General features: G+C 44.2%; 1 protein-coding gene across 1 annotated transcript in view; it reads right to left on the bottom strand.

Moving 5' to 3' along the window:
* UBE2D2 (ubiquitin conjugating enzyme E2 D2) overlaps positions 1–24,731 on the bottom strand; it is a gene marked incomplete at its 5' end in the record, with an annotated part of 60,915 nt that extends 36,184 nt beyond the window's left edge. Inside the window, one exon of the mRNA XM_080713557.1 lies at positions 24,708–24,731. Within this exon, the coding sequence (XP_080569683.1) occupies positions 24,708–24,731 (24 nt within the window). The remainder of the gene's footprint in view (positions 1–24,707) is intronic.
* Between the last annotated feature and the right edge of the window lie 2,101 nt (positions 24,732–26,832).

The raw sequence follows: 26,832 nt of genomic DNA, 5'->3' as shown, positions 1-26,832 counted from the left end.
ATTTTTACCTCCGAGTTACACTTTCAGTTCTATTTTTTATTCTTTATTTTTTAAATTATTATTATTTTTTGGTGGTACTGGGGTGGAACCCAGAGGCTTTCTACCTCTGGGCTATACTCCCAGACCTATTTTTTATACTTTATTTTGAAACAGGGTCTCACTAAGTTGCTGAGAGCCTCACTAAGTAACTGAGGCTGGCATGGAACTGTGCGATCCTCCTGTCTCTGCCTCCCAAGCGCTGGGATTACAAGCGTGCGCCACCACGCCTGGCTTTATTCTTTATTTTAAAATAGGGTCTCACTTAAGTTGTGCAGGGCCACACTAAGTTGCTAAGGCTGGCCTTGAACCTGTGATCCTCCTGTCTCAGTCTCCCAACTACTGGGATTACAAGTGTACACCACCATGCCCAGTTCCAAATATATTGTGTATGTGTGTCCTGGGGATGGAACCCAGGGGCATTCTATCTCTAAGCTATACCACCAGCCCTGTTTTTTTTTTTTTTTTTTTTTTTGTGGTGGTACTAGAACCCAGGGGCCTTCTACCTCCGGGTTATACTCCCAGACCTATTTTTTTATATTTTATTTGGAAACAGGGTCTCAAGCCAGCTGAGGCACGATCCTCTTGTCTCAGCCTCCCAAATGCGGGGATTACAAGCGTGCACTATCAAACCCAGCTCTAGCCCTGTTTATACTTTATTTTGAAACAGGGTCTCACTGAGTTGCAAAGGGCCTCACTAAGTAGGAGGCTGTCCTCGAACTGCGATCCTCTGGTCTCAGCCTTCCAAACGCTGGGATTACAAGCATGCACCACCACAGCTGGCTCAAATATGTTTTAAAAATGGGGTAGGGCAGGCGTGGTGGCACACGCTCATAATCCCTGCATTTAGGAGGCAGAGACAGGAGGATTGTGCTGGTTAGAAGCCAGCCTCACTGGCTTAAGAGACCCTGTTTCCAAATAAAAACATAAAATAGGTCTGGGAATGTAGCCCGGAGGTAGAAGGATTTCCAGGAACCCCAGTACCACCAAAAGAGGAAAAAAAAAAAAAAAAAAAAAAGGAAAGGAAAAAAAGGGGGTGGGGAGGAGGTGGGTATGGTGGCATAAGATTGTAATCGCAATATTTGGAAGGCTGAGAAGGATCGTAGGTTCAAGGCCAGCCTCATCATCCCAATGAGCCTGTTAGCAACTTGGTAGAACTTTATTTCCAAATAAAATAGAAAATAGGACTGAGCAGCTTGAAGGGAGAATGTCCCTGGAGTTCAAAGCCCAGCATCACAAAAATAAATAATTAATTAATTTAAAGAAAGTGTTGGCAATGTAGCTCAGAGGCAGAATGGTCTTGGGTTCAAAAGAAAGGGTAAGGGCCAGATGTGGTGGTGCACCCTTGCAATCTCAGTACTTAGGAGGATGACCGGTTTGAAGACAGCCTCGACAATTTAGCCAGGCCTTCTACAACTTAGATCCTATTTCCAAATAAGAAATAAAATTGGGCTGGAGATTTAGCTCAGAGGTAGAATGCCTCTAGGTTCAATCCCTAGTGCTATGAAAGAAAGAAAGAAAGAAAGAAAGAAAGAAAGAAAGAAAGAAAGAAAGAAAGAAAGAAAGAAAAGAGGGAAGGAGGGAGAAAAAGAGGGAAAGGTACCAGGCGTGGTGGCACAGCTCATAATCCCTGCATTTGGGAGGCTGAGACAGGACGATGGTGGTTCATAGACAGCTTCAGCTACTACTTAGTGAGGCCCTCTGCAACTAAGTGAGACCCTGTTTCAAAAAGTAAAGAATAAAAAATAAGCTGGATGTGGTGGTGCACCCTTGTAATCCCAGCATTTGGGAGGCTGAGACAGGAGGACTACATAGGTTCGAAGCCAGCCTCAGCCACTTAGTGAGGCCCTTTACAATTCAGTGAAACCCTGTTTCAAAATAGAGAATAAAAAACAGGGCTGGGGGTATTGCTCAGAGGTAGAATGCTCCTGGGTTCCATCCCCAGTACTGGGAGGAAAAAAAGAGGGAAAGGAGAGAAGAAAAAGAGAAAAGGCAAATAGGTATTACTTAGTATCAAGGTACAAACATATGCATGTGAGTGTGATGTACAATATTAGGGGTTGAGTCCAAAGGCCCTTTACCACTGAGCTACATACTTAGCCCTTTATTTTTACTTTTTATATTTAGACGCCATCTTCTTGGTGCCAGACTGGCCTTGAACTTTCAGTCCTCCTACCTAAGACCCATGAGTATCTGAGATTACAGGTGTGTACTACTGCTCATTGATTTTTTTTTTTGGCAGTACTAGGGATGGAACCCAGGGAAAGCCTACCTCCGAGCTATACCCATAGTCCTATTTTTTATTCTTTATTTTGAAACAGGTTCTCACTGAGTTTCAAAGGGCCTAAGTAGTAACTGAGGTTGCCCATGAACCGCGATCCTCCTGTCTCAGCCTCCCAAATGATGGGATTACAAGAGTGTGCCACCATGTCCAGCTCATTGATTCCCCCCCCCCCCCAGTACTGGAGGTGGAATCCAAGGGCATCCTACCTCCGAGTGACACCTGCAGCCCTATTTTTTATTCTTTATTTTGAAGTAGGGTCTCACTGTAGCTAAGGCTGCCCGAGAACTGCAATCCTCTTGTCTCAGCCTCCCAAACGCTGGGACTACAAGCGTGTACCACCATGCCCAGCTCTTTTTATTTTTTAAAAAGAGATTCAAGTCCAATTTTTGCTCAATCTATTAAATTAGCTGGGCATGTTGGTACACACTTGTAATCCCAGCATTTGGGAAGCTGAGACAAGAGGATTGCAGTTCTCGGACAGCCTTAGCTACTACTTAGTGAGGCCCTTTGAAACTCAGTGAGACCTTGTTTCAAATTAAGAAAGAAAAAATTGGACTATGGGTATAGCTCTCAGAGATAAAATGCCCCTGGGTTCCATCCCCAGTACTACCAAAACAAAACAAAACAAACAAAAAACAACAAATTAAGTATTTAAAAAATTAAGTTAAGCGGGGTGTGGTGGCGAACGCTTGTAATCCCCGCGCTTGGGAGGTAGAGACAGGAGGATCGCGCAGGTTCAAAGCCAGCCGTGCGCGCTGGCTTAGGAGACCCTGTCCTGTTTCCAAATAAAAATGTAAAAATAGGTCTGGGAGTGTAGCCCAGAGGTAGAAGGGCTTCCAGGAACCCCAGTACCACAAAAAATAAATAAATAAATAAAATACAATAAAAATTAAGTTAAATACTCAGGATAAACTCTTGAAGTAACAAGTGCTCCAAAATTAATACTGAACCATCTCTCATCATGCCAATTTGTTTTCAGCTAATGCCTACTATCTGGTTTCTGAAAGTAGTAGATATAACTTTTGTTTTATTTTTTGTAGTACTGGGGATTGAACTCAGGGGGATTCTACCTCCAAGCTATACCCCAGGCCTATTTTTTATTTATTTTGAAATAGGATCTCACTAAGATGAGGAGGGCCTCACTAAGTAGCTGTGATTGGCCATGAACCTATGATCCTCCTGCCTCAGGTTACCAAGAACTGGAACTACAAAGGTGCACCACCTCGCCTGGCTCAAAATAACCTTTTTAAAGAATGTATTGTCAGGTATGGTGGTGTCCATCTGTAATCCCAGTACCTGGGAGGCTGAGACAAGAGGATCACAGGTTCAAGACAAGCCTCCCAACTTAGCGAGACCCTGTTTCAAAGCAAAAAATAAAAAAGAGCCAAGGGGCTGGGCGTGGTGGCTAACGCTTGCGCTTGGGAGGCTGAGACAGGAGGATCATGCAGGTTTGAAGCCAGCCTCAGCTGGCTTAAGAGACCCCGTCTCCGTCTCCGAATAAAATATAAAATAGGTCTGCGAGTATAGCCCAGAGGTACCACCCAAAAAAAAGAGCCAAGGGTGTATAGCTCAGGGATAGAATGTCACTGGGTTCAATTACCAGCACACAAATGAACAAACAAACAACTGGAAGGATATATTTTAAAAGGGTCTATATCTGTAGTAATGATCTATCTGTAGTATTGCTTTACAATCAAATTTTCACATAAGAGCCCACAACCTTGAGACTTGTTAATGGGTGGGGATGCCTGAAAAATCATAAGGAAAAAAACCAATTTCCCTTCCCCTCTCCTTTCCATACTTCCCTAGTGCTAGAGACTGAACCCAAAACATGTCACATGCTAGGTAATCCTTACCAATGAGCAACACCCAGAGCCATCCACTTGCTTTTTTCTTAGTATTACTGGAGATCAACCCTTCCCCCAAGGCTTCAAGCGTGCCTAGTAAATACTCTACAACTATGCTGCAATTCTGGCTCCTTCAGCTTGATTTCTGAGATAGGGCCTCACTAAGTAGCTGGCTGTTCATGCACCACCATCCTCAGGTGCGCCACCACGCCCGGATTTTATATTTTATTTTAAAATAAGGTATCACTAACTTATTGAGGGCCTCATTAAGTTGCTGAGGGTAGCCTTGAACCATTGTTCCTTCTGTCTCAACCTCCCAAGTACTGGGATTTGAGGGGCTAGGCCACAACAAATTTATGCTGTTTTATTATGTGTAAACCTGAAATAAAATGCAAAAGGTAAAGCTGGGCAGGATGGCGCATGCTTGTAATTCCAGTACTTGGAAGGATGAGACAGGATTGCAGGTTCATAGCCGGATTCAGCAACCTCATGAGGCCCTCTGCAACTCAGTGAGACCCCATTTCGAAATAAAAAATAAAAATAGGGCTGGGGGTATGTGGCTCAGAGGTAGAATGCTCGAGTTGAATCCCCAGTACCACCAATAAATAAATAAATAGGCAAAGAAAAATAAACCCTAGGAAAAAAATGGTGCTGAAATTAAAGTATTTTAAAACATTTATTTTGCCGGGCATGGTGGTGCACGCTTGTAATCCCTGTGCTTGGGAGGCTGAGACAGGAGGATCACACAAGTTCCAAGCCAGCCTCAGCTACTTAGTGAGGCTCTCAGCAACTTAGTGAGACCCTGTTTCCAAATAAAGTATAAAATAGGTCTGGGAGTATAGCCCGGAGGTAGAAAGCCTCTGGGTTCCACCTCAGTACCACCAAAAAAAAAATTATTTTCTCAACTATCTTTTTAGATCAGATTTCCCACCCATCTCAAGGAAAAAAATAACAGCCAATTGTACAGTTCCCATTTTCAAATATTGTTTGCAATATAGGTCAGTATAACTAAGAACTCTTAGCTGAGTGTGGTGGTGTAGGCCTGTAAGTCTACTACTTGAAAGGCTGAAACAAAAACACAAGTTTGGGCCATCTTCACCAAGTTAGTAAGGCCCTCCACAACTTAACAAAACAATGTTTCCAAATAAAACATAAGGCCAGGCATGGTCGTCCCTGTCTTTAATTCTAGTACTCAAGAGGCTGAAGATAGGATCACAGGTTTGAAGTCAGCCTCAGCTCAGTATAGCTTGGACAAAATGCTTCTGGGTTCAATGCCCAGTACCCCCCCCCCACACACACACTTAAATGAATAAATAGGGATGGGGGCATAACTTAAAAGTAGAATGCAAAAAAAAAGTTCTTGCTTAAGATACTGCCTGCTTTAGCATTAAGTTGCTATTAAAATATAATTTAAAAGCTGGGTGTGGTGGTGCACACTTGTAATCCCAGCATTTGGGGGGCTGAGACAGGAAGATCACAGTTCCTGGACAGCCTCAGCTATAGTGAGACCCTGTTTCAAAATAAAGAATAAAAAAATTACAGCTGGGGGTTTAACTCTGAGGTAGAATGCCTCTGGGTTTTGTTCCCAGTACTGCAAAAATAAAATGAGACCCTGTTTCAAAAATAAAGAATAAAAGCCGGGTGTGGTGGCACATGCTTGTAATCCCCGCGCTTGGATGGCGGAGACAGGAGGATCGCGCAGGTTCGAAGCCAGCCGTGCTGGCTTAGGAGACCCTGTTTCCCAAAATAGAAAAGTATAAAATAGGTCTGAGAGTGTACCCCAGAGGTAGAAGGGCTTCCAGGAACCCCAGTACCACCAAAAAATAAAAATAAAAAATAAGGCTGGGGGTGTAGCTCGAAGGTAGAATGCCCCTGGATTCCACCCTCAGTACGGAAAAGAAAAATTGATTTAGCCAGGCATGGTGGGGTTCATGCTTGTAATCTCAGCATTTGGGAAGCTGAGTCAGGAGGATCCGGTTTGTGGCAAGCCTTAGCTACTTAGTGAGGCCCTTTGCAACTCAGTGAAACCTTTGAAACCCTGTTTCAAAATAAAGAATAAAAAAAAAAAAAAATTAGGGCTGGGATGGAGGAAGAATATCCCTGGGTTCTGCCCCTAGTACTGTACAAAAAAAAAAAAAAAAAAAAAAAAAAAAGATTTAAAAAGCTATTTTTAAGTCTTGCAGAACTAGGGGTTGAATCCAGGAAGCATTCTACCTCTGAGTTATATTCCCAGTCCTATCTTTTCTGTGTTTTCCTGTCTCTGCCTCCCAAGTGATGGGATTCCAAGTGTGTACCACCATGCTTGGCTGGTAATAGACATTTAATCAACACATTCAACACTTCCTTGGTTCAAAGGCAGTGTGAATGAATTTCTAAACCATGATGCTAAATGAAAGTACACAACTGTAATCCCAGTTTTGGGGAGGCTGAAACAGGAAGATAGCAGGTTTTAAGGCCAGCCTCAGCAACTTGATAAGACCTTGTTTCAAAATAAAATGAGCTGAAGGTAGCACTTAAAAAAATAAAATAAAAATCCAAACATAAACACTAAAGAGTTTTACTTATCTTTCATTCTAGAAAAGGTAAAATTACAGTGAGAGGAAGCAGATCAATAGATCCAAAGGCTGAGCCAATGGAAAGGGGTAGACTGAATATAAAGGGATAAAAGGAAAATTTGGGGGGCAGATCAAAATTTTCCTCGCCCCTCAATTTTCATTGATTTTTTAAATTAAATAGTATGAGGCCGGGCGTGGTGGCGCACGCTTGTAATCCCCGCGCTTGGGAGGCAGAGAGACAGGAGGATCGCGCAGGTTCGAAGCCAGCCACGCGTGCTGGCTTAGGAGACCCTGTTTCCAAATAAAAAATGTAAAAATAGGTCTGAGAGTGTAGCCCGGAGGTAGAAGGGCTTCCAGGAACCCCAGTACCACCAAAATAAATAAATAAATAAATAAATAAATAAATAAATAAATAAATAAATAAAATAGTATGAAAAAGTGTATGCTGATTTTACAACTTCGCATAGTTTATATGTATGCATGTATGTATGTATTTATGGTGCTAAAGACTGAAAAATAATATCTATTGTATTCATTGTAAGACAAAGCCTATTCTAATCCATAGCATGCCAGCTTAATTGGCAATGCATTCTTTCAATAGGTAGCATCTTAGATTCGATGCAATAATCTTACTCTGGCACTGCAACCATAGGATCATATGCCTAACAAAGCACAAGTTTAGAATTCTGGTAACTAGAACAAAGGGAAAGATCTGAGTAAATGTAAGAGAAAGGATGGGCCTCTTAAGTATTCCAGTTAAGATTGACTCCGTGGTCGGGTAGGGAACAAGAACAAAGTATAAGGGGGCACACCAAGATAAAAAGCAAAGCAGAAGTCACCAGCCTGTAATCCAAATACCTTACAAGGCCGAAGACAGAACAGTAAGTTTGAAGCAAGACTCAGCAACTTAGCACATGCAGCCAGTACTGGGGAGGCCGAGGCAGGAGGATCACAGGTTCGCAGCCAGCTGCAGCAGTTTAGCAAGGCCTCCACAACTTAGCAAGACTCTGCTTCAAGATAGGGCTGGGGGTTAGCATGGAGGTAAACCTTGGGTTCAACCTCCAGTACTACAAAAACAAACAAACAAACAAACAAATAAATAAATAAATAAAATGAAATAAAATAAAATAAAGGAAGCCAGACATGGTGGCTCACACTTGTAATCCTAGTGCTTGGGAAGCTGAGACAGTAATATCATAGGTTCCAGGCCAGCCTCAGCAATTTAGCAAGATCCTGTTTTAAAATGAAAAATAAAAGGGATGGGATGTAGGCTCAGAGGTAGAATGCCCCTGGGTTCAATTCCAGTACAAAATAAAAAGCTACATGAAATGACTGATAACCATGTTTACTGTAACAAAAGTTAAAAAACTGAGACAGCACCTGTGGTGGTGGCACATACCTATAATTCCAGTACTTGGGAGGCAGACAGGAGAATCGAAAGTTCAAGGACAGCCTCAGCAAGTAGTAAGACTCTCATCAATGTAAAGACTCTGTTAAAAAAAAATAATAAAGTGTGGCCGGGCGTGGTGGCACACATGCTTGGGAGGCAGAGACAGGAGGATCATGCAAGTTCAAAGCCAGCCTCGCTGGCTTAAGAGACCCTGTTTCCAAATAAAAATATAAAAGATAGGTCTGGGAGTCTAGCCCGGAGGTAGAAGGGTTTCCAGGAGCCCCAGTACCACCAAAAAACAAAACAAAACAATTAAGTGTGGTGGCATACTTGTAATCCCAGTATTTAGGAGGCTGAGATGAGAAGATCACAGTTCACACCCAGCTTCAGCCACTGAGGCCCTCCACAACTTAGTGAAACCCTGTTTCAAAATAAAGAATAACAAATAGGGCAGGAGGTGTGTAGCTCCAAGACAGAATGTCCTGGGTTTCCTCCCTAGTATGAAAAAAAAAAAAGCTGGCTGTAGCTCCGAGGTAGAATGCCTCTGGGTTCAATTCTCAGTACCACAAAACTACAACAACAAAACTGAAGTATCGTAATTAAGTCATCATTAGTGACCCTACTAAACTTTAAAAAATTTTTGGGCTGGGTGTGTAGCATAAACTTGTAATCCCAGTAATTGGGAGGATGAGACAGGGGGATCAAAGGCTCATAACCAGCCTCAGCTACTTAGTGAGACACCACCACCACCCCCCCCGCAATTTATCGAGTTTCAAAATAAAGAATGAAAAACAGGGCTAGGGGTGTAGCTCAGAGGTAGAATGAGCCTGAGTTCAATTCCAGTACCGAGAAAAAAAAGAAAAAGAAAAAAAAAAAAGGCTGTCTTGGTGGTACATGCTTGTAATCCCAGTACTTGGAAGGCGGAGACAAGGAGGATCGCAGGTTAGAGCATAGCCACAGCAAGTAGTGAGACCCTCACTAACCTAGCAAGAACATGTTTCAAAATAAAAATAAAATAGGGCTGAGGGTGTAGCTCAGAGGTAGAATTTCCCTGGGTTCAATCCCCAGTACCAAAAGAAAAAAGGGAGGGGGGATGAGGTTCTGGGGGGTGGGGGGGGTATAGCTCAATGGTAGAAGGCCCCCGTGCTCAATCAGTACCACACAGACAAAACTGACTTTGATCAAAGATACATGGGGAACAAGTCTGGTTCAAATCTGCATAGATTTCAAAGGATCCCCTAATATATTAGGACTCCCTCACCAATAATATATAAGAAAATTGAGGAAGATCTTCAGGTTTCAGGACTTAAGTTTAAATACCCAACTAGGCCGGGTGTGGTAGATTACACTTCTAATCCCAGCGCTTGGGAGGCTGAAACAGGAGGATCACACAAGTTCAAAGCAGCCTCAGCTACTTAGTGAGCCTCTCAGCAACTTAGTGAGATCCTGTTTCCAAATAAAGTATAAGATAGGTCTGGGAAGTAGAGCCCGGAGGTAAAAAAAGGCCCTAGGTTCCACCCCCCAGTACCACAAAAATAAATACCCAATTGTTTAAACAAAAGAAAAAGAAAGCATCCTCTGAATTTACATATCTATCAGTCACATCCCTTCCAGAAAAGACATTAGAGACAGCCAAGAAATTCAGATTCTTGACCCAGCAAGTCACACCTGACCCAGAGTCTTAATCTAGCAAGACACATGGACTTTACTCATAGCAATTCTGAAATGGGTTGCACTGCTAACATTGTAATTCTCTTACTTGAAATCTTACTTGACTCTAGACAGAACAAATGGTATGGTACTTTATGTCCCTGTTACAGTTTAATATGATTTTCAAGAGTAACTTGGAAATCTAACCGTGAAAACTTTATTTCTTAAAAAAACCAAACCAAAAAAAAAAAAACAAAACAGTAAGTGTGCTGCTACATTTCCATGATGAGGACTGCAGAGGTTTCTGGCAGCTTCAGGCATGAGTCAAGAATTCCTATCCTGGGAACTGCCTGGGATATTTTAGCAGCCATTTCTCATTGGATTATAACATCCAGAATTGGATCTTGTCAGAATCTCCTCTTTGTAAGTCAGCAACAAAGCAATAAATGTGGAGAAACTCTAAAGAAAATCCTAGATTTATTAAGTTATCCTCAATGATGGCTATTTAAATTACTTGTAATTCTGTGGCACCTATCTCCAATCCTAGTATTTGGGAGGTGGAGACAGAAGGATTGCAGGTTTTAAGCCAACCTCAGCAACTTAGTGGTGAGGCTCTCAGCAATTTATGGAGACTGTTTAAAAAAAAAGCCGGAAGTGGTGGCACACACTTGTAATTCCAGCATTTGGGAGGTTGAGACAGGAGGATCATGGTTCAAAGACAGCCTCGGTTACTGAGTGAGGCACTTTGCAAATCACTGAGACCCTGTTTCAACATAAAGAATAAAAAATTAGGCTGGGGGTATAGCTCAGAGGTATAATGCCCCTAGGTTCCATTCCAGGACAAAAGAAGAAAAAAAAAAATAGGGGTATAGCTTGAAGATAAAATACCTCTGGGTTTAATCTCTAGTATCAATCAATCAATAAATCAAAGCAAGGTGACCCTCAGTACCCCTGCAAACATGGCTCTAGCAGTGATACAGAGCATGTGGTGTAGGCCGCCTACTTCAGTCTTGGCGGTCTTGGTGGCTGAAGGCAGGTAACATCTAGATGCTATGAATAGGTCCCTTTTTGCTCTGGGTATGTAAATTCACAGACAAATATGAATGGATAACAACAGAAAATGGAATTTGAACAGTGGGAATCAGCAATTTTGCAGAGGAAGCTTTGGGAGATGTTTACTGCAGTCTAAAGTTGGGACAAAACTAAAAAAACAAGATGAGTTTGATGCTCTGCAAAGTGAAAGCTGCCAGTGATTTCTCTATCAGGAGAAATAACTGAAGTTAATGAAGCACTTGCAGAAACTTCAGGGCTTGTGAACAAAGCTTGTTAACAAAAATAGTTGCTAATAAACATGGCACTTGTATAACCCTTCAGAACTAAAGACCTAATGAGTGAAGAAGAATGAGACAGCAGGGCATGGTGGTGCATGCTTATAATTCCAGTGTTTGGGAGGCAGAGACAGAAGCACAGGTTCGCAGCCAGCCTCAGCAACACAGCAACCATCACAACTTAGTGAGACCCTGTTTCAAAATAAAAAGGGCTGGGCTGTGGCTCAGGGATAGAACACCCCTTGGTTCAATATCAAAAAAAAAAAAAAAAAAAAAAGACTGAGCAAGAGACCAAGAGAGAAATACATAAAATCTACTAAGAACAAAAATGGTACCCCTAAATAAACTAGAACTAGTATGAAATAATTTTTGTGTGGCCGGGTATGGTGGCGCAGGCTTGTAATCCCAGCATTTGGGAGGCTGAGACAGGAGGATCATGGTTCGTGGCCAGCCTCAGATACTTAGTGAGGCCCTCTACAACTCAGGAAGACCCTGTTTCAAAATAAAGAATAAAAAATAAGGTTGGGGGTGTAGCTTGGAGGTAGAATGCCACTGGTTACCATCCGCAGTACCGTTAAAAAAAAAAAAAAAGAGGCCAGGCGTGGTGGCTCACGCTTGTAATCCCCGCACTTGGGAGGTGGAGACGGGATTGCGCAAGTTCGAAGCCAGCCCCGCTGGCTTAAGAGACCCTGTTTCCAAATTAAAATATTAAAAAGGAAAAAAAAAGGTCTGGGAGTGTAGCCCAGAGGTAGAAGGGTTTCCAGTAACCCCAGTACCACAAAGAAAAAAAGAAAGAAAGAAAGAAAGAAAGAAAGAAAGAAAGAAAGAAAGAAAGGAAAGAAAAGAAAGGGTGTGTGTTAGTGGGGACTGAACTCAAGAGGCATTCTAACTTTGAGCTACCCCCGCAGTCCAATTTTATTTATTTGGAAACAGAGTCTCCCTAGGTTCATGAGGGTCTCACCACTTGCTGAGGCTGACCTCAAACCTATGATACTCCTTTCTCGCCCTCCCAAGTTCTGGGATTACAGCCGTGTGCCAACACATCTGTCTACAAAAATAATTTTTAAAAAATTACATTTAGCTGGGCATGGTGGTGCATGCTTGTAATCCCCACGTTTGGGAGGCAGAGACAGGAGGATTGCTCAGGTTCAAAGCCAGTCTTGCTGGCTTAAGAGACCCTGTTTCCAAATAAAAAAGTATAAAAATAGGTCTGAGAGTGTAGCCTGGTAGAAAGGTTTCCAGAAACCCCAGTACCACAAAATAAATAAATAAACAAATAAACAAACAAACAAACAAACAAACAAATAAATAAATAAATAAATAAACCAGGCTGGGGTATAGATAGATCAGAGGTAGAGTACCCCTGGGTTCAAGCCCCAGTACCACCAAAAACAAACAAACAAACAAACAAACAAACTCAATAATCAAAGTACTTGGGAGGCTGAAACAGGAGGATCACAGAAAGGCTCAGCTAGTGAGGCTCTCTGCAACATAGTAAGACTCTGTTTCAAAATAAAAAATAAAATAGGGCTGGGAGTGTAGCTCAGAGGGAGAGGGTCCTTGTATTCAATCCTCATTACCATATACACACAAAATTTGCATTTAAACCCAACCTGGTGGTGGATGCCTATAATCTCAGTACTTAAAAGAGGTGAGGACAGGTCAGAGGCCAGCACCCCAGTTCTTTTTTCTTTTCTTCTTTCTTTTCTTTTTTATTTTTGACACTGGGGATTGAACCCAGAGGCATTCTACCTCTGAGCTAAACCCCCAGCCAGATTTTATTTCTTATTTGAAAACAGTGGTTGTGGAGGGCAATGCTAAATTGGCAAGGCTGGCTTTGAACTTGTGATCCTCTTGTCTCAGCCTACCAAATACTAGGATTACAAGCATGCGCCACCACACCTGGTTTGAGACCATGTTTTTCAAAACAAAAAAATTAAAAAGGGATAGGGGTGTAGCTCAGAGGTAGACTTCCCGAGTTCAATTCATAGAAGCACAAAATAAATAAATAAATAAATAAATAAATAAATAAAAGGAAAAATGAACTTTTACAATTTATTACAGCTATAGTGTTATGACTCCTTTCCCATAGCCCTGTAAACCACATTTCAAAGCCGGGCTTGTAATCCCAGCACTTGGGAGGCTGAGACAGAGGATCGCACAGGTTTGAAGCCAGCCTCAAGTACTGTGTGAGGCTCTCAGCAACTTAAAAAGACCCTGTTTCCAAATAAAGTATTTTAAAAAATAGGTCTGTGAGTATAGCCTAGAGGTAGAAAAGCCCCTGGGTTCCACCCCCAGTACCACACACAATAAATAAATAAACCACACTTCATTACCCTCTCAATCTTAGATGTTTTGAAAGTATACAGCTGCCAGTCCTGTAGGGCATCCTTGTAATCTCACAACTTGGGAAGCTGAGACAGGAGTATCACAGGTTGGAAACCTGCCTCAGCAACTTAGCAAAGTTCTCAGCAACTTAGCAAGACAAATAAGGCCCCTGGGTTCCATCCCCAATACCACCAAAAAAAGGTATATAATCCACAGAAAGATGATTCACAACTTGAAACAGATCACAAGGAAGAGTAAGCCATAAACATATATGGGATTTACTTATCTATTAAACTAGTGTTCCCAATGATGTTAACACAACCATACAAATGTGCTCCAGCGACTGAAAACTAAGACAGGAGAATCAACAGCCTAGCAAGACCCTGCCTCAGAATTAAAAATAAAAGGAGCTGGGAGGTGTTTCAGTGCTTGAGCATTTGACTAGCATGCCTGAGTCCTGTGCTCAATCCCCATACTACACACACACACAACACACACACACACACACACACACACACACACGTTAATTTGAATTTTATGAAAAAACACCTAATATTATCCACCCACATATAGCAACACTGTTCCAATTTTTTTTGGGGGGAGGGCATGTCTAGTGATGGAACCCAAGGGCATTTGACCTCCGAGCTACATCCCCTGCCCAATTTTTTATTCTTTATTTTGAAATAGGGTCTCACTGAGTTGCGGAGGGCCTCACTAAGTAGCTGAGGCTGTCCGAAACCATGATCCTCCAATCTCAGCCTCCCGAATGTTGGGATTACAAGCATGAGCCACCACGCCCGCGAACATTGTGCAATTTTAAAAGAAGATAAAAAAGCTGGGCATGGTGGTGCATGTTTGTAATCCCAGTACTTGGGAGGCTGAGACAGGAGGATGGCAGGTTCAAAAACAGCTTCAGCAAGAACTTCAGTGAGACCATTTTAAAAATAAAATAAGAGTGGGGTTGTAGCTCGATGGTAGAATGCCCCTGGGTTCAATCCCCAGTGACACAGACAAACAAAATAAAAAATAAAAATGATGGAAATTTTGTGCCAGGTGTAGTGAGTGACACATGCCTGTTGATTCCAGCTAATTTGGAGGCTGGGGCAGGAGGATGGCAAGTTTTAGGTCAGTTTAAGCAACTTAACAAAACCCTATCTCAAAATAAAATTTAAGATGAGCATGGTGGCGCACACTTGTAATCTCAGGCTTCTAATCTCAGCCTTTGCTTCTAATCTCAGCATTTGGGAGGCTGAAAAAGGAGGTTCGTGATCCGTGGACAGCCTCGGCTACTTAGCTGAGGCCCTTCACAACTCAGTGAGACCCTGTTTCAAATTAAAGAATAAAAAAAAAAAAGGGGGGGGGGTCTGGGGTATAATTCGGAGTAGAATGCCCCTGGGTTCCATCTCCAGTACCGCAAAAAAAAAAGTAATAATAATAATAATAAATAATAAATAAAAAGAGCTAGGGGCAGCCGGGCGTGGTGGTGCATTCTTGTAATTACAGTACTTGGAAGGCAGAGACAGGAATATTGCAGGTTGGAGGCCAGTTTCAGCTACTTAGCAACCTAGTGAGACCCTGTTTCAAAATAAAAAAGGAGCTGGGTGTGGTGGCCCACACTTGTAATCCCAGTACTTGGGAGGCTGAGACAGGAAGATCACAGCCTGTTTAGCAAGGCCCTCTGCAACTTAGTGAGACCCTGTTTCCAAATAAGAAATAAAATGGGGCTGGGAATTTAGCTCAGAGGTAGACTAGGTCCAATTGCCAGTGCTACAAAAATAAGTAAATAAATAAATGAAAAGTAAATAAAAAAATAAAAAAGGGCTGGGGATATAGCTCAGAGGTAAAAGGCTCCTAGGTTCAATTGGGTAGGGATGGAGTTCAGTGATAGAGCACTTGCCCATCACGCACAGGGCCCTAGGTTCAATCCCAAAGTGTCAGTTGCCCAAAATCTGGATTTGCAGCTTCTCTTTGAGGAGAAGAAAGATCTGGCAATATTGGACCCACAGATCTTAACAATGGCAACATTTGGAGGGGGCTGGGTAGCAGCTGCCCTCATTTGAGTATATGTATTTTCTAGTTTCTCTTACTCTCATTACTCACTCTGGTTATCTCTCTGGATTTTGACATCAGAGTTTGAAATCCTTATTTAACTGAAAACTTTGTTTCATAAGGGGACTTAAAAGAAGCTAGCCCAAAAACATCTTTTTTATTTTTTTTGGTGGTGGTAGTATTGAAGATTGAACCCAGGTACTTTCTACCTCTGAGTAATACTCCCAGTCCTTTTTGTTTTTGAAACGGGGTCTTCCTAGGTTGCTGAGAATCTCACTATGTTGTTGAGGCTAGTCTCAAAGCTTTGCTCCTTCTATCTTGGTCTCTCAAGTATTGGGATTACAAGCATGAGCCCCCATGCCTTGGGGGCAGGGGGGGGAACACCTTAATCATTGAAACAGAATAAACAGATCAAGTGATGATCCTAACATCACTTTTTAAAAAAACTATGTGTACCAAATGTTAACTACAACTACCAAAACACCATAACATGTACTCAGTATCTTTAGTCGGTTCAACTACTCAAAGAATCAAAATATTTAGCCTTTTATTGTTCCCAGGAAGAGAAATTAACCCTATATTTCAGTATTATGGCACTTACAAAAGAGCTCCCTGCATCTGTTTAACAAAATGAAAAAGGAAAAGCAGGAAGCAAGTCAAAATGGTTTCTGATCAGCCAGAGACCACAGAGTTCACAGAACACATGAAGCCTTTTTCAGAGCCTACTGGATCTTATTTTAGACACAATTTTAATAAGCTCTGTGATCTGGTTTCTTAGCCAACAGATGAGATGAGGCCAACTGGAAAAAGGCTAATGGTGGTGTATCTACAGGCAGGAACTCAAAGCATCAAAATCAAAGCTGAAGACCTATAGTCATCAGAAAACCTCAAAACTTAACAGGCTAGGGCCATCTGATATAGTTAAAAAAACCAAGAGGATCCCAATCCGTGCCAGAACTACACTATATATTCATCATTACCCTCTTTGGTATACTCCATTTAAAGCACAGGTCCAAAGATCTTAAAATGTGTATCAAAATAAAGCCCATCAAAAGCTTTTACCTGTCAGGCGTGGTGTTGCAGGCTTGTAATCCCAGCATTTGGGAGGTGGAAACCCAAGAATGGTTCACGGTCAGCCTCAGCTACTTAGCTGAGGCCCTTCACAACTCAGTGAGACCCTGTTTAAAAAAATAAAAAGACCAGCTGGGCATGGTGGCACATGCTTGTAATCCCTGCGCTTGGGAGGCTGAGACAGAAAGATCACACAGGTTCGAAGCCAGCCTCAGCCACTTAGTGAGGCTCTCAGCAACTTAGAGAGACCCTGTTTCCAAATAAAATATAAAATAGGTCGGGGCTATAGCTCAGAGGTAGAAGGCCCCTGAGTTCCACCCCCAGTATCACAAAAAATAAATTAACAAAATAAAAAGACTAAAAAATAGGGCTGGGGGTATAGCTAGGAGGTAGAATGCCCTTGGGTTCCATTCCCAGTACTGGGGGAAATTTTTTTTTTTTTTTTTTTGCCAAAACATGGCATTTCTCAAGCACTGGAAGGAAAAAAAAAAAAAAAAAAGACGTGGCATTTAAAAGACTGCCCAATTTAGACACAAATGATGTCCGTCTGGTCAAAAAAACAAGATATTGAATTCCTAAAAATGCATGTCAAATACGGCTTTTCTTAGAAGTTTTTCATTAAAACCCAGATCCAAAGAAGCCAGGCGTGGTGGCACACACTTGTAATCCCAGCTTTGGGAGGCTGATACAGGAGGATTGCAGATCATGGACAATATCAGCTACTTAGTGAGGCCCTCTGCAACTTAGTGAGACCCTATTTCAAAATAAAGAATAAAAAATAGGGCTGGGGTGTAGCTTGGAGGTAGAATGCCCCTGGGTTCCGTCCCCAGTACCACAAAAAAAAAAAAAAAGTACATAGGTGAAGGTATAGTTCCTTCAATGAAGAGCCTCTATGTAGCTTGTAGAAATAGAAGTTAATGATATCATGATATATAAAGATGACAGAGTATTTAAGTATAATCATTATTTCAGAAAAAGATAATTAGAAAAGTTTAAGACCAAGATCAATTAAATAAGCCAAACAAGTATTTGAGGATTCTGCTGTATAAGATTAGCCTTATCTGGTAAATCTGCCATTCAACCTAGAATGGGCATGATACAAGTAGTGTGAAAAAAACTCACCCCCCAAAACACACACACACACACACACACACACACACACACACACACACACACACACACCAAAAAGCTCCTCTCTATTTTGTCTTTAATCTTTTTCATTTTCCTAATATCTGGTAGTCTCAGAACAGTCAAGCCATACTTTGAGGAAGGTTCTAGTTTATAAACCAGGGCAAAAAGGAATAGTGAGTGTGTGTGTGTTAGCAGGGACGGAACCTGACCGGAGAAATGATGAATTTTAAAAGTTCAAACTCTCAGCTGGTGTGGTGGTACACGCTTATAATCCCAGTACTTGGCAGGGGCTGAGACAAGAGGATTACAGGTTTAAGAACAGGCTCAGCAAGTAGTGATACTCTCAGTGCAGAAAGACTCTGTTTCAAAATAACAAAACAGGGCTGGGCATGGTGGCTCACACTTGTAATCCCAGCACTTGAGAGGCTGAGCCAGGAGGATCACAGGTTTGTGGCTGGCCTCAGCTACTTAGTGAGGCCCTCCAACTGCTTCAAATTAAAGAATAAGAAATAGGGCTGGCAGTGTAGCTCAGAGGTAGAATGCCCCTGGGTTCAATCCCAAAATAAATAAAATAAAATAAAAAAGAATAAAATAGGGCTGGGGTGTAGCTTGGACATAGCATGACCTTGAGTTCAATCCCTAGACCCACATACACAAAAGAAGTTCAAGCTATCAGCCAGGTGCAATGGCCAGCTCTGTCAACTTAGTGAGTACAGTCTCAAAATAAGAAGGGAGCTGGGCATAGTGATGCACACTTGTAATCCCAGTACTTGCTTGGGAGGCTAAGACAGGATTGCAGGTTTAAAGCAGCCCCAGCAATTTAGTGAGGTTCCTAGCAACTTACTCAGACCCTATTTCTAAGTAAAAAATTAAAAAGGTCTGAGGGTATAGCCCAGAGGCAGAATGCCCTTGGGTTTCATCCCCAGTACCCCAATAAATAAATAAATAAATAAATAGGTAGATAAATAGATAGGGCTGGGGCTGTAGCTCAATGGAACCCCCCAAGTCCCATACCATGTACCACCCAAAATATAAAGTTCAAGCCAAGCATGGTGGTGAACACCTGTATTCCTAGTACTTGGGAGGCTGAGACAGGATGATCACAGGTTCAAGATCAACATCAGCAACTTGGTGAGACCCTGTCTCCAAATAAAAAATAAAGTAGGGCTGGGGGTATAGCTCAGAAGTAAAATGTCCCTGGGTTCAATCCCCAGCACCACAGGGGGAAAAAAAGTTCAAGCCAACATTTCTAAACTTGATTTTATCATTAAAATAAATTTTTAAGAGCTGGGCATGATGGCGTATGCTTGTAATCCCAGCATTTAGGAGGCTGAGACAGGAGGATTGTGGTTCATGACCAGCCTCAGCTACTTAGTGAGGCCCTTGAAACTCAGTGAAACCCTGTCTCAATATAAAGAATAAAAAATAGGGCTGGGGGTGTAGCTTGGAGGTAGAATGCCCTTGGGTTCCACCCCCAGTACCTAAAAATAAATAAATAAATAAATAAATAAATAAGTGTGTGTGTGTGTGTGTGTGTGTGTGTGTGTGTGTGTGTATGCCAGGTGTGGTGGTGCATGCTTGTAATTCCAGTATGCGGGAGGCTGAGACAGGAGGATTGCAGGTTCGAGGAGAGTTCAGCAAGTAGTAAGACTCTCATCAGCCTAGTGAGACCTTATTTTCAAAAAAACAAAATAAAATAGGTCTGGGGACATAGCTCAGAGGTAGCATGCCCCTGGGTTAAATCCCCAGTATCACACATACACACAATTTTTTTTAAATAACTGGGCATGGTGGGACACACCTGTGATCCCAGTACTTTGGAAGGCTGGGATAGGAGTATTGCTGATTTTTGGCCATCTTCAGTAACTTAAGACACTTCGCAATTGAGACTGTATTTCACAATAAAAAAATTAAATAGGGTTGGGGGCATAACTCAGACATAGAATGCCCGGGGGTTCAATTACAGTGCAACACAATAGACACACACACACACACACACACACACACGCGCGCGCGCGCGAAAAATATGCAATAACTCATAAGAAACAATATCACTGGGGGCAACTATTATTAGATTAAAATGTATGTCTTGAGCTAGGCATGGTGACATATGCCTGTAATCCCAGTACTTGGGAGGCTGAGACAGGAAGATGACAGGTTTGTGGCCTGCCTCAGCAACTTAGTGAGGACCTCCGCAACTGAGTGAGACCCTGTGTCAAAATAAAAACAGGGCTGGGTATGTAGCATCTCAGAGGTAGAATGTCCCTAGGTTCAATCCCCAGTACCACACACACACAGAAAAGGTATGTCTTGAGCCAGACATGGTAGCGCATGCCAGTACTTTAGCAACTGATCCCAGGTTCACATCCAGCCTCAACAATTTAGTAACGCCCTACTAGTGAAACCCTGTTTCATTTTATTTATTTTACTTTATTTTTGCGGGTTTGGGGATGAAACCCAGGGGCATTCGACCTCCAAGCTATACCCTCTGCACTGTTTTTTATTCTTTATTTTGAAACAGGGTCTAAGTTACGGAAGGCCTCACTATGTAGCTGAGGCTGTCCACGAATTGAGATCCTCCAGTCTCAGCCTCCTGAATGCTGAGATTACATGTGTGTATGCCACCTCACCCGGCTTTGTTTCATTTTATTTAATTGTTTATTTTGGTGGTACTGGGAATGGAACCCAGAGGCATTCTACCTTCAAGCTACACCCAAGCCCTATTTTATTTGTTTATTTTTAATTAACTATATTTGTGATACTGGGAATTACATCCAGAGGCATTCTACCTTTGAGCTATACCCCAAGCCCGATTTTATTTATTTAAAAACAGGGTCTTGATAGGTTGATGAGTCTCACTATTTGCTGAGGTTGTCCTTTAATTTGAGATCCTCCTGAATCAGTCTCCCAAATGCTGGGATTACAAGTGTGCACCACCATACCCGGCTATTATTCTTTTACTTTTGAAACAGGGTCTCACTAAGTTGCAGAGAACCTCACTAATTTGCTAAGGCTGGCCCCAAACCAGTGATCCTCCTGACTCAGACTCCCAAGTACTAGGATTACAAGCATGTGCCACCATGCCCAGCTGAGACCGTTTCAAAATTAAAAACAGGGCTTGGGGGTGTAGCTCAAAGGTGAAATGATCCTGGATTCACCCCAGTACCACACACACATAAATATAGTTTTGAGTCAGTGTTATTTTCCTCTCTGAAGTCTCTGACAAACATATATCAACATAGAGATAAAAGCTGTATATCTACTTATTCCTCTCCAAGTTTTTAAGAACACAACCTTCTACAGGTATAAACCAAATAGCACCTTCAAGTTGGTAATTTCCCAATTCGAATCTGTAAGGACCTAGTAACCCCAAAAATCCTTAAATAACATATATATTAGCCAGGAACTATGGCACATGCCTGTAATCCTAGTACTTGGGAGGTGGAGACAGAAGGATCTCAGGATCCAGGCTAGCCTCAACAATTTATGGAGACTCTTAGCAATCTAGTGAAATACTGTTTCAAACTTTAAAAAATAAAGTAAAAAGGGCTATGGGTGTAGCTGAGGTAGAATGTCACCGTGTTCAATCCTCAGTGCTGGAAAATAATACACACACACACACACACACACACACACACACACACACACACACACACACACTTTACTTGGATGAATAGCCCACAGTGTGATTCTGCCCCTTAAATGGTTCCTTAAGAGATCTTTTTTTTTTTTTTCTTTTTGAGGGGGGCAGCACTGGGGATTGAACCCAGGGGCATTCTACCTCTAAGCTACATCTCCAGCCCTATTTTTGGCCTTTATTTTGAAATAGGGTCTAAGTTGAGGAGAGCTTCACTAAGTAGCTGAGGCTGATCATGAACCTGTCATCCTCCTGTCTTAGCCCCCCAAGTACTGTGATTACAAGTACTTCCTTCAGAGATCTTTAAGGTTTACTACCTTCTTTTAACAAATATCTTGCTTCATTTTAGTATAAGATTTACTATCTAGAATCTGCCCTTTTCTTTTTCTTTTCTTCTTTTTTTTTTGGTGGTACTGGAGGTGGAACCCAGAGACTTTCTACCTCCAAGCTATATTCCCAGACCTTTTTATATTTTTATTTGGAAACAGGGTCTCATTAAGTTGCTGAAAGCCTCACTAAGTAGCTGAGGCTGGGTTCGAACCCGTGCGATCCTCCCGTCTCAGCCTCCCAAGCACGGGGATTACAAGCATGCACCACCAGGCCAGGCTTAAAATCTGCCCTTTTTCATTTGTAAGAAATTGAAGAAACCAAAAAAGTTGGTAAGAAGCTAAATTTACAGTGAAAGATGGGATTAATTCTACATTAAAGGTCTTTGATCAAGAAATATGGTTGAGCATGGCGGTGCACGCTTGTAATCCCCATGCTTGGAAGGCTAAAACAGGAGGATCTCTCAAGTTCAAAGCCTGCCTGAGCTGGCTTAAGAGACCCTGTTTCCAAATAAAAGATTAAAAAATAGGTCTGGGAGTGTATCCCGGAGGTAGAAGGACCCTGGGTTCCATTCCCCAGTAACACACACACACACACACACACACACACACACACACACACACACTCTCTCTCTCTCTCTCTCTCTCTCCCTCCCCCTCCCCCCCCTCTCTCAGCATGGTGGGGCATGCTTGTAATCTCACCATTAGGGAGGCAGAGAACAGAGGATCACAGTTCGAAGACAGCCTCAGCTACTTAGTGAGGCCCTTTGCAACTCAGTGAGACTGTTTCAAAAATAAAGAGACTAAAAAATAGGGCTGGGGGTATATAGCTCAGAGGTACAATGTCCCTGGGGTTCCATCCCTAGTACCACCACCACCACAAAAAAAAAAAAAAGAAAAGAAAAGAAATATGCCCTTCTTGGTGCTGCACCCCTTTTTTTTTGGTGGTGCTAGGGATGAAACCCAGGGGCATTCTTCCTCCGGGCTATGCCCTCAGCCTTATTTTTTATTCTTTCTTTATTTTGAAATAGGGTCGTCCTGAGTTGCAAAGGCCTCACTAAGTACTGAGGCTGGCCGCAAACCTTGATCTTCCTGTCTCAGCCTCCTGAATGCTGGGATTACAAGTGTGGGCCACCATGTCCGGCTGGTTCACCCTTTTAATCCTGGTACTTGGAAGGCTGAGATAGGAGGATTGTAGCTTTGAAGACAGCCTCAACAACCCAACAAGACCCTCTTTCAAAAGAATAACAACAAAAAAGAATGAGAAGCTGGTGTGGTGGTGCATGCCTGTAATCCCAGTACTTGGGAAACCGAGACAGAAGGATCACAAGTTCAGTAACTTAGAGGTCCTCAGCAACTTGGTGAAACCCTGTTTCAAAATAAAATGATAATAAGAAGAGACTGGAGATGTGGCTGAGAGTCAGAATGCCCCTGGGTTCAATCCCTAGTACACACACACAGAATGAAATGAGGGCTGACTAAGCACAGTGGCACAAGCCTGTAATCCCAGCTACTGTGGAGGCTGAGGCAGGAGGATCCCAAGATTGATGCCAGCATGAGCAAGTTAACCAGTCTTTGTCTCAAATTAAAAAAAAAAAAAAAAAAAAAGAGAGAGCTAAGGCTGTAGCTCAGAGGTAAAGTACCCCTGGGTTCAATCCCCAGAATGGCAAAAACAAACAAAAAAGAATGAAATGAGAACCAGCTGCTGAGCTAAAGGGTTTAAATTCTCAATCTTTACTTTGAGTAAAGTTAAATTTGGTTCTTCCTGGATCCCATCTTTCAGGATGGATAATCCCAGGACTTACTTCTCACTAAGCAGGTAAGGGCTTAATAAAGAGAAGCCAAGTGAAAACAAAAATTACCAGTTTTGCCTCCCCATTTTCAAGGGAAAAAAAAGTGTTACAATATTAGAGAAAGAACCCTAAATTCTATAACAAGCCCATACTCTTGATGTATGTATTATGAAAGCTTCCTTACTAATAATGAAATAACATTTCATTTTAAAGAGTAAAGAAAAGCCGGGGTAGAGGAGCATCCCTGTAATCCTACTTGGGAAGCTAAGACAGGAGGATGGCGGGTTCGAAGGCAGCCTCAGCAATTTAGAAAGGCTCTCAGCAACCCAGATCCTATTTCAAAATAAAAATAGGGCCGGGGTGCAGCTCAGAGGTAGAATGCCCCTGGGGTTCAATCCCCAGTACCATACACACACAGACCAAAGAAATTATAGTCTAAAGTTAAGTGAAACCCCTTCTAAATTAAAAGGATCTCCCTGAACATATAGCACCTAATTTCAGCCTTAAGTCCATCTTATGAATAGACTTTGAAAGGAACCTTTGTGTAATTTCTCTAGTGGTTCTCAATGTTCAGTTTCTGAACCGAGTGCCTTCTACCCTTGCCAATTTAACAGCTTTTCTATTAGCTCCAATCCTGCAAAAGTGAAGCGTTAGTTTCTGACTACATATGGCAACCTCATGGAATAAAGCGCTTCTCCTTTTTCCCCTCTTCCCTCATAAGCGTCACATTGTTTTCCTTCTCAACTTACTACTCTAGCACTTTCTGGACGAGTAAGGTGGACCGAAGTGCACAGCCACCCGGGATGTAAGTGCACTCAAGAAATAGTTGTGAGTCGGGCAAAACAGCTTCTAGGGTCTGCCAGAGCCAGGGATCCCCAGCGCGGGCAGCTCTCCGAAGGGCGCCAGCGCGGGTGCGGGGGGCAGGGAGCAAAAAAGGGGCGAGGGGCCCTTCCGACCTCCGAGGACCGGGCGCCCTCGCCCCCTCCCCCAGGGCCCGATCTGGCCGGACAATGGCCCCGGGGCGCAGCAGTCCCGGGCTGGGGGGAGACCCTGGGGCTCCGCGCCACGCGGGCCTGGGAAGGAGCGGGAGCCGCAAAGCCGGCGAGCAGCTCCGGCCTAAGCGCGGGCCGCGCGCCGGGGCCTCCGCGGGCGCCATCTCTGGGAGTGGGGTGCGAAGGCCGCCGCGGGGCCGGCGCCGGCCGCTGGCAGCGGAGGCCGCGAGCCGGGGGCGACAGCGGGCAGCGCAGCCGCCCCTGCCCGAGGCCGGCCTCGGCACACTTACCTTGTGGATTCTTTTCAGAGCCATGGTGGGAGGCGGTGGCGGGCCCCGGGCGGGCCGGGGGCGGGGAGGGACGGGGACCGGGCGAGGGGGCCGGAGGCCGCCGCGGCGGCCGGAGACGGGGAGTTCTGGGGCGCGGGACCGACGAGACGGGCCGAGGGCCGCGGCCCACTCAGCGTCTGGCCTGCCGCAGCGGTCACCGCATCACCCGGCGGCGGCCCCTTTATGCGCTGCCGCCCCAGCCGCCGCCGCCGCGCTGCCCGCAGGCTCAGCGCCGCCCCCAGCCGCGCGGATCCCTCCGCCGGGGAGCAGCGCCCGAGCCCGGCTCGCAGAAGCCCCGGCTCGACCGCGGAGGAGCTGCCCGCCCTCCTGCCGCTGCAGGTGGAGCGGGGCGCGGGCGGCGGGCGGCGCCGCGGGGTGGGGCCGGCCGCGGGGTGGGCCCAGGCCGAGGGGCAGGCCGGGAGGCGCGGGATTGGCGGGCCGAGGGTGGGCCGGGCCGCGCGGGGCGGCGGAGGGATACGGGCCGCCCGCGAGCGCCCGGCGCCGTCGCTGTCGCCGCCGAGGGGATGACGCCGCGGAGCTGGCGAGGTCTCGCGAGAGTTGGGGCGGGCGGGCGGGGGACGCGCCTGCTCCGCGACCCTCCAGTAGTCACCTGCCTCCCGTCGCGCGCGCCCTATTCGTCGGGGATAAGTAAATATTTAAAGGCACGTTTCCCACCTCACCTGTCCCTGTACCGGTCCGGAAGGAGGCTCTTAGCCCCGTCGCCACGACCCTGAAGGAGGAAGGGACTCGTCCAAGGTCACCCAGCTCCGGCCTCATTAGCCCCTCTCCGGGGGGCTGTGTGGTTGCAGACTGGACCCCCGCCGGGAACGCGGTGCCTGGAGCGAGATAGGCAGCCCTGAGGCGGCGCTGGAGACCCGGACCCCAGCCAGAGAGGACTTGGATTCTTCTGTCCTCAGCCCCTGGCTTATCAGCCTTAGGAGAGGTGTTCGGACCATCTGCCTGGTGAATCCAAACAAACACTTTGCCAGTCACCTCAAAAGAGGGATTCGAAGGGCAGCGGAATGTCGTTCAGTGATGTAGCCTATCACGGGCAAGCCTGGGTTCAATCCCCAATACTGCTACAGGCATACGCACACAAAATGCCTTGTGTGCTCCAGGTCACCATCAAGAGTGCCCATTGCCGGGGAAGGAAACACCAAATAATGTTATATGCATATATGAAAGTATCACAGCCGGGCGTGGTGGCTCACGCTTGTAATCCCAGCATTTGGGAGGCTGAGACGGGAGGATCGCGGTTCTAAGACAGCCTCAGCTACTTGATGAGGCCTTTTGCAACTCAGTGAGACCCTGTTTCAAAATAAAGACCAAAAAATAGGGCTGAGTGTGTAGTTCGGAGGTAGAATGCCCCTGGGTTCCATCCTAAGTACCGCAAAAAAAAAAAAAAAAAAAAAAAAAAGAAAAAGAAAGTATCACTATAAATCAATATTTTGTACAGGGCGTGGTGGCACACCTATGATCCTACTTGGAAGGCTGAGATGGGAGGATTATAGGTTCATTGCCAACCTCAGCAATTTAGTGAGGCCCTCAGCAATTTAGCAAGATCCTGTTTCCAACGGGGAAATAAAATAGGGCTGGGGATATAGTTCAGAGGTAGAAGGTCCCTGCATTTCACCCCCAGCACCACACACACAAAGCTAATTCACTGAGCACCAACTTTGTGCTCCAGCCCCTATACAAGGACCAGAATGAGATAGGAGGCCAGGCCTGGGCTGAGACTGTTATAAAGCCATGAGTAATTCCTCAATTCTTGTTTGTCTAAGTAAAGATTTCATGCGGATGCTTAGGTAGCCATGAGAAACTGACAAAATTCCACATGAGGGTCCAGAATCAGTCCCAAGGGGAAAGCACCAGAGGGGGAGATCCAGAGACAAAGAGAGTGCCCTATTACCTGGTGGGCTTTTTTTAAAAAGCCAGAAAATCCACCCCTTTTGATGTATATTTGTTGGGGTGAGCTCTCAGCTCAGGAACTCGGGGTCTGCAGGGTCCTTGGCTAATGTGACAGAAAAGAATTTCAGCACGCGCCAGTTAGAGACATAGAGGTTTTTTGGGGAAAAGGGGAGGAAAT

Source organism: Muscardinus avellanarius (genome assembly GCF_963383645.1).
Source record: "Muscardinus avellanarius genome assembly, chromosome: 1".
In the NCBI taxonomy this organism is placed as follows: Eukaryota; Metazoa; Chordata; class Mammalia; order Rodentia; family Gliridae; genus Muscardinus; species Muscardinus avellanarius.
The sequence above is the reverse complement of the archived record's forward strand: the minus strand, read 5'-3'. Positions and strand labels throughout refer to the sequence as shown.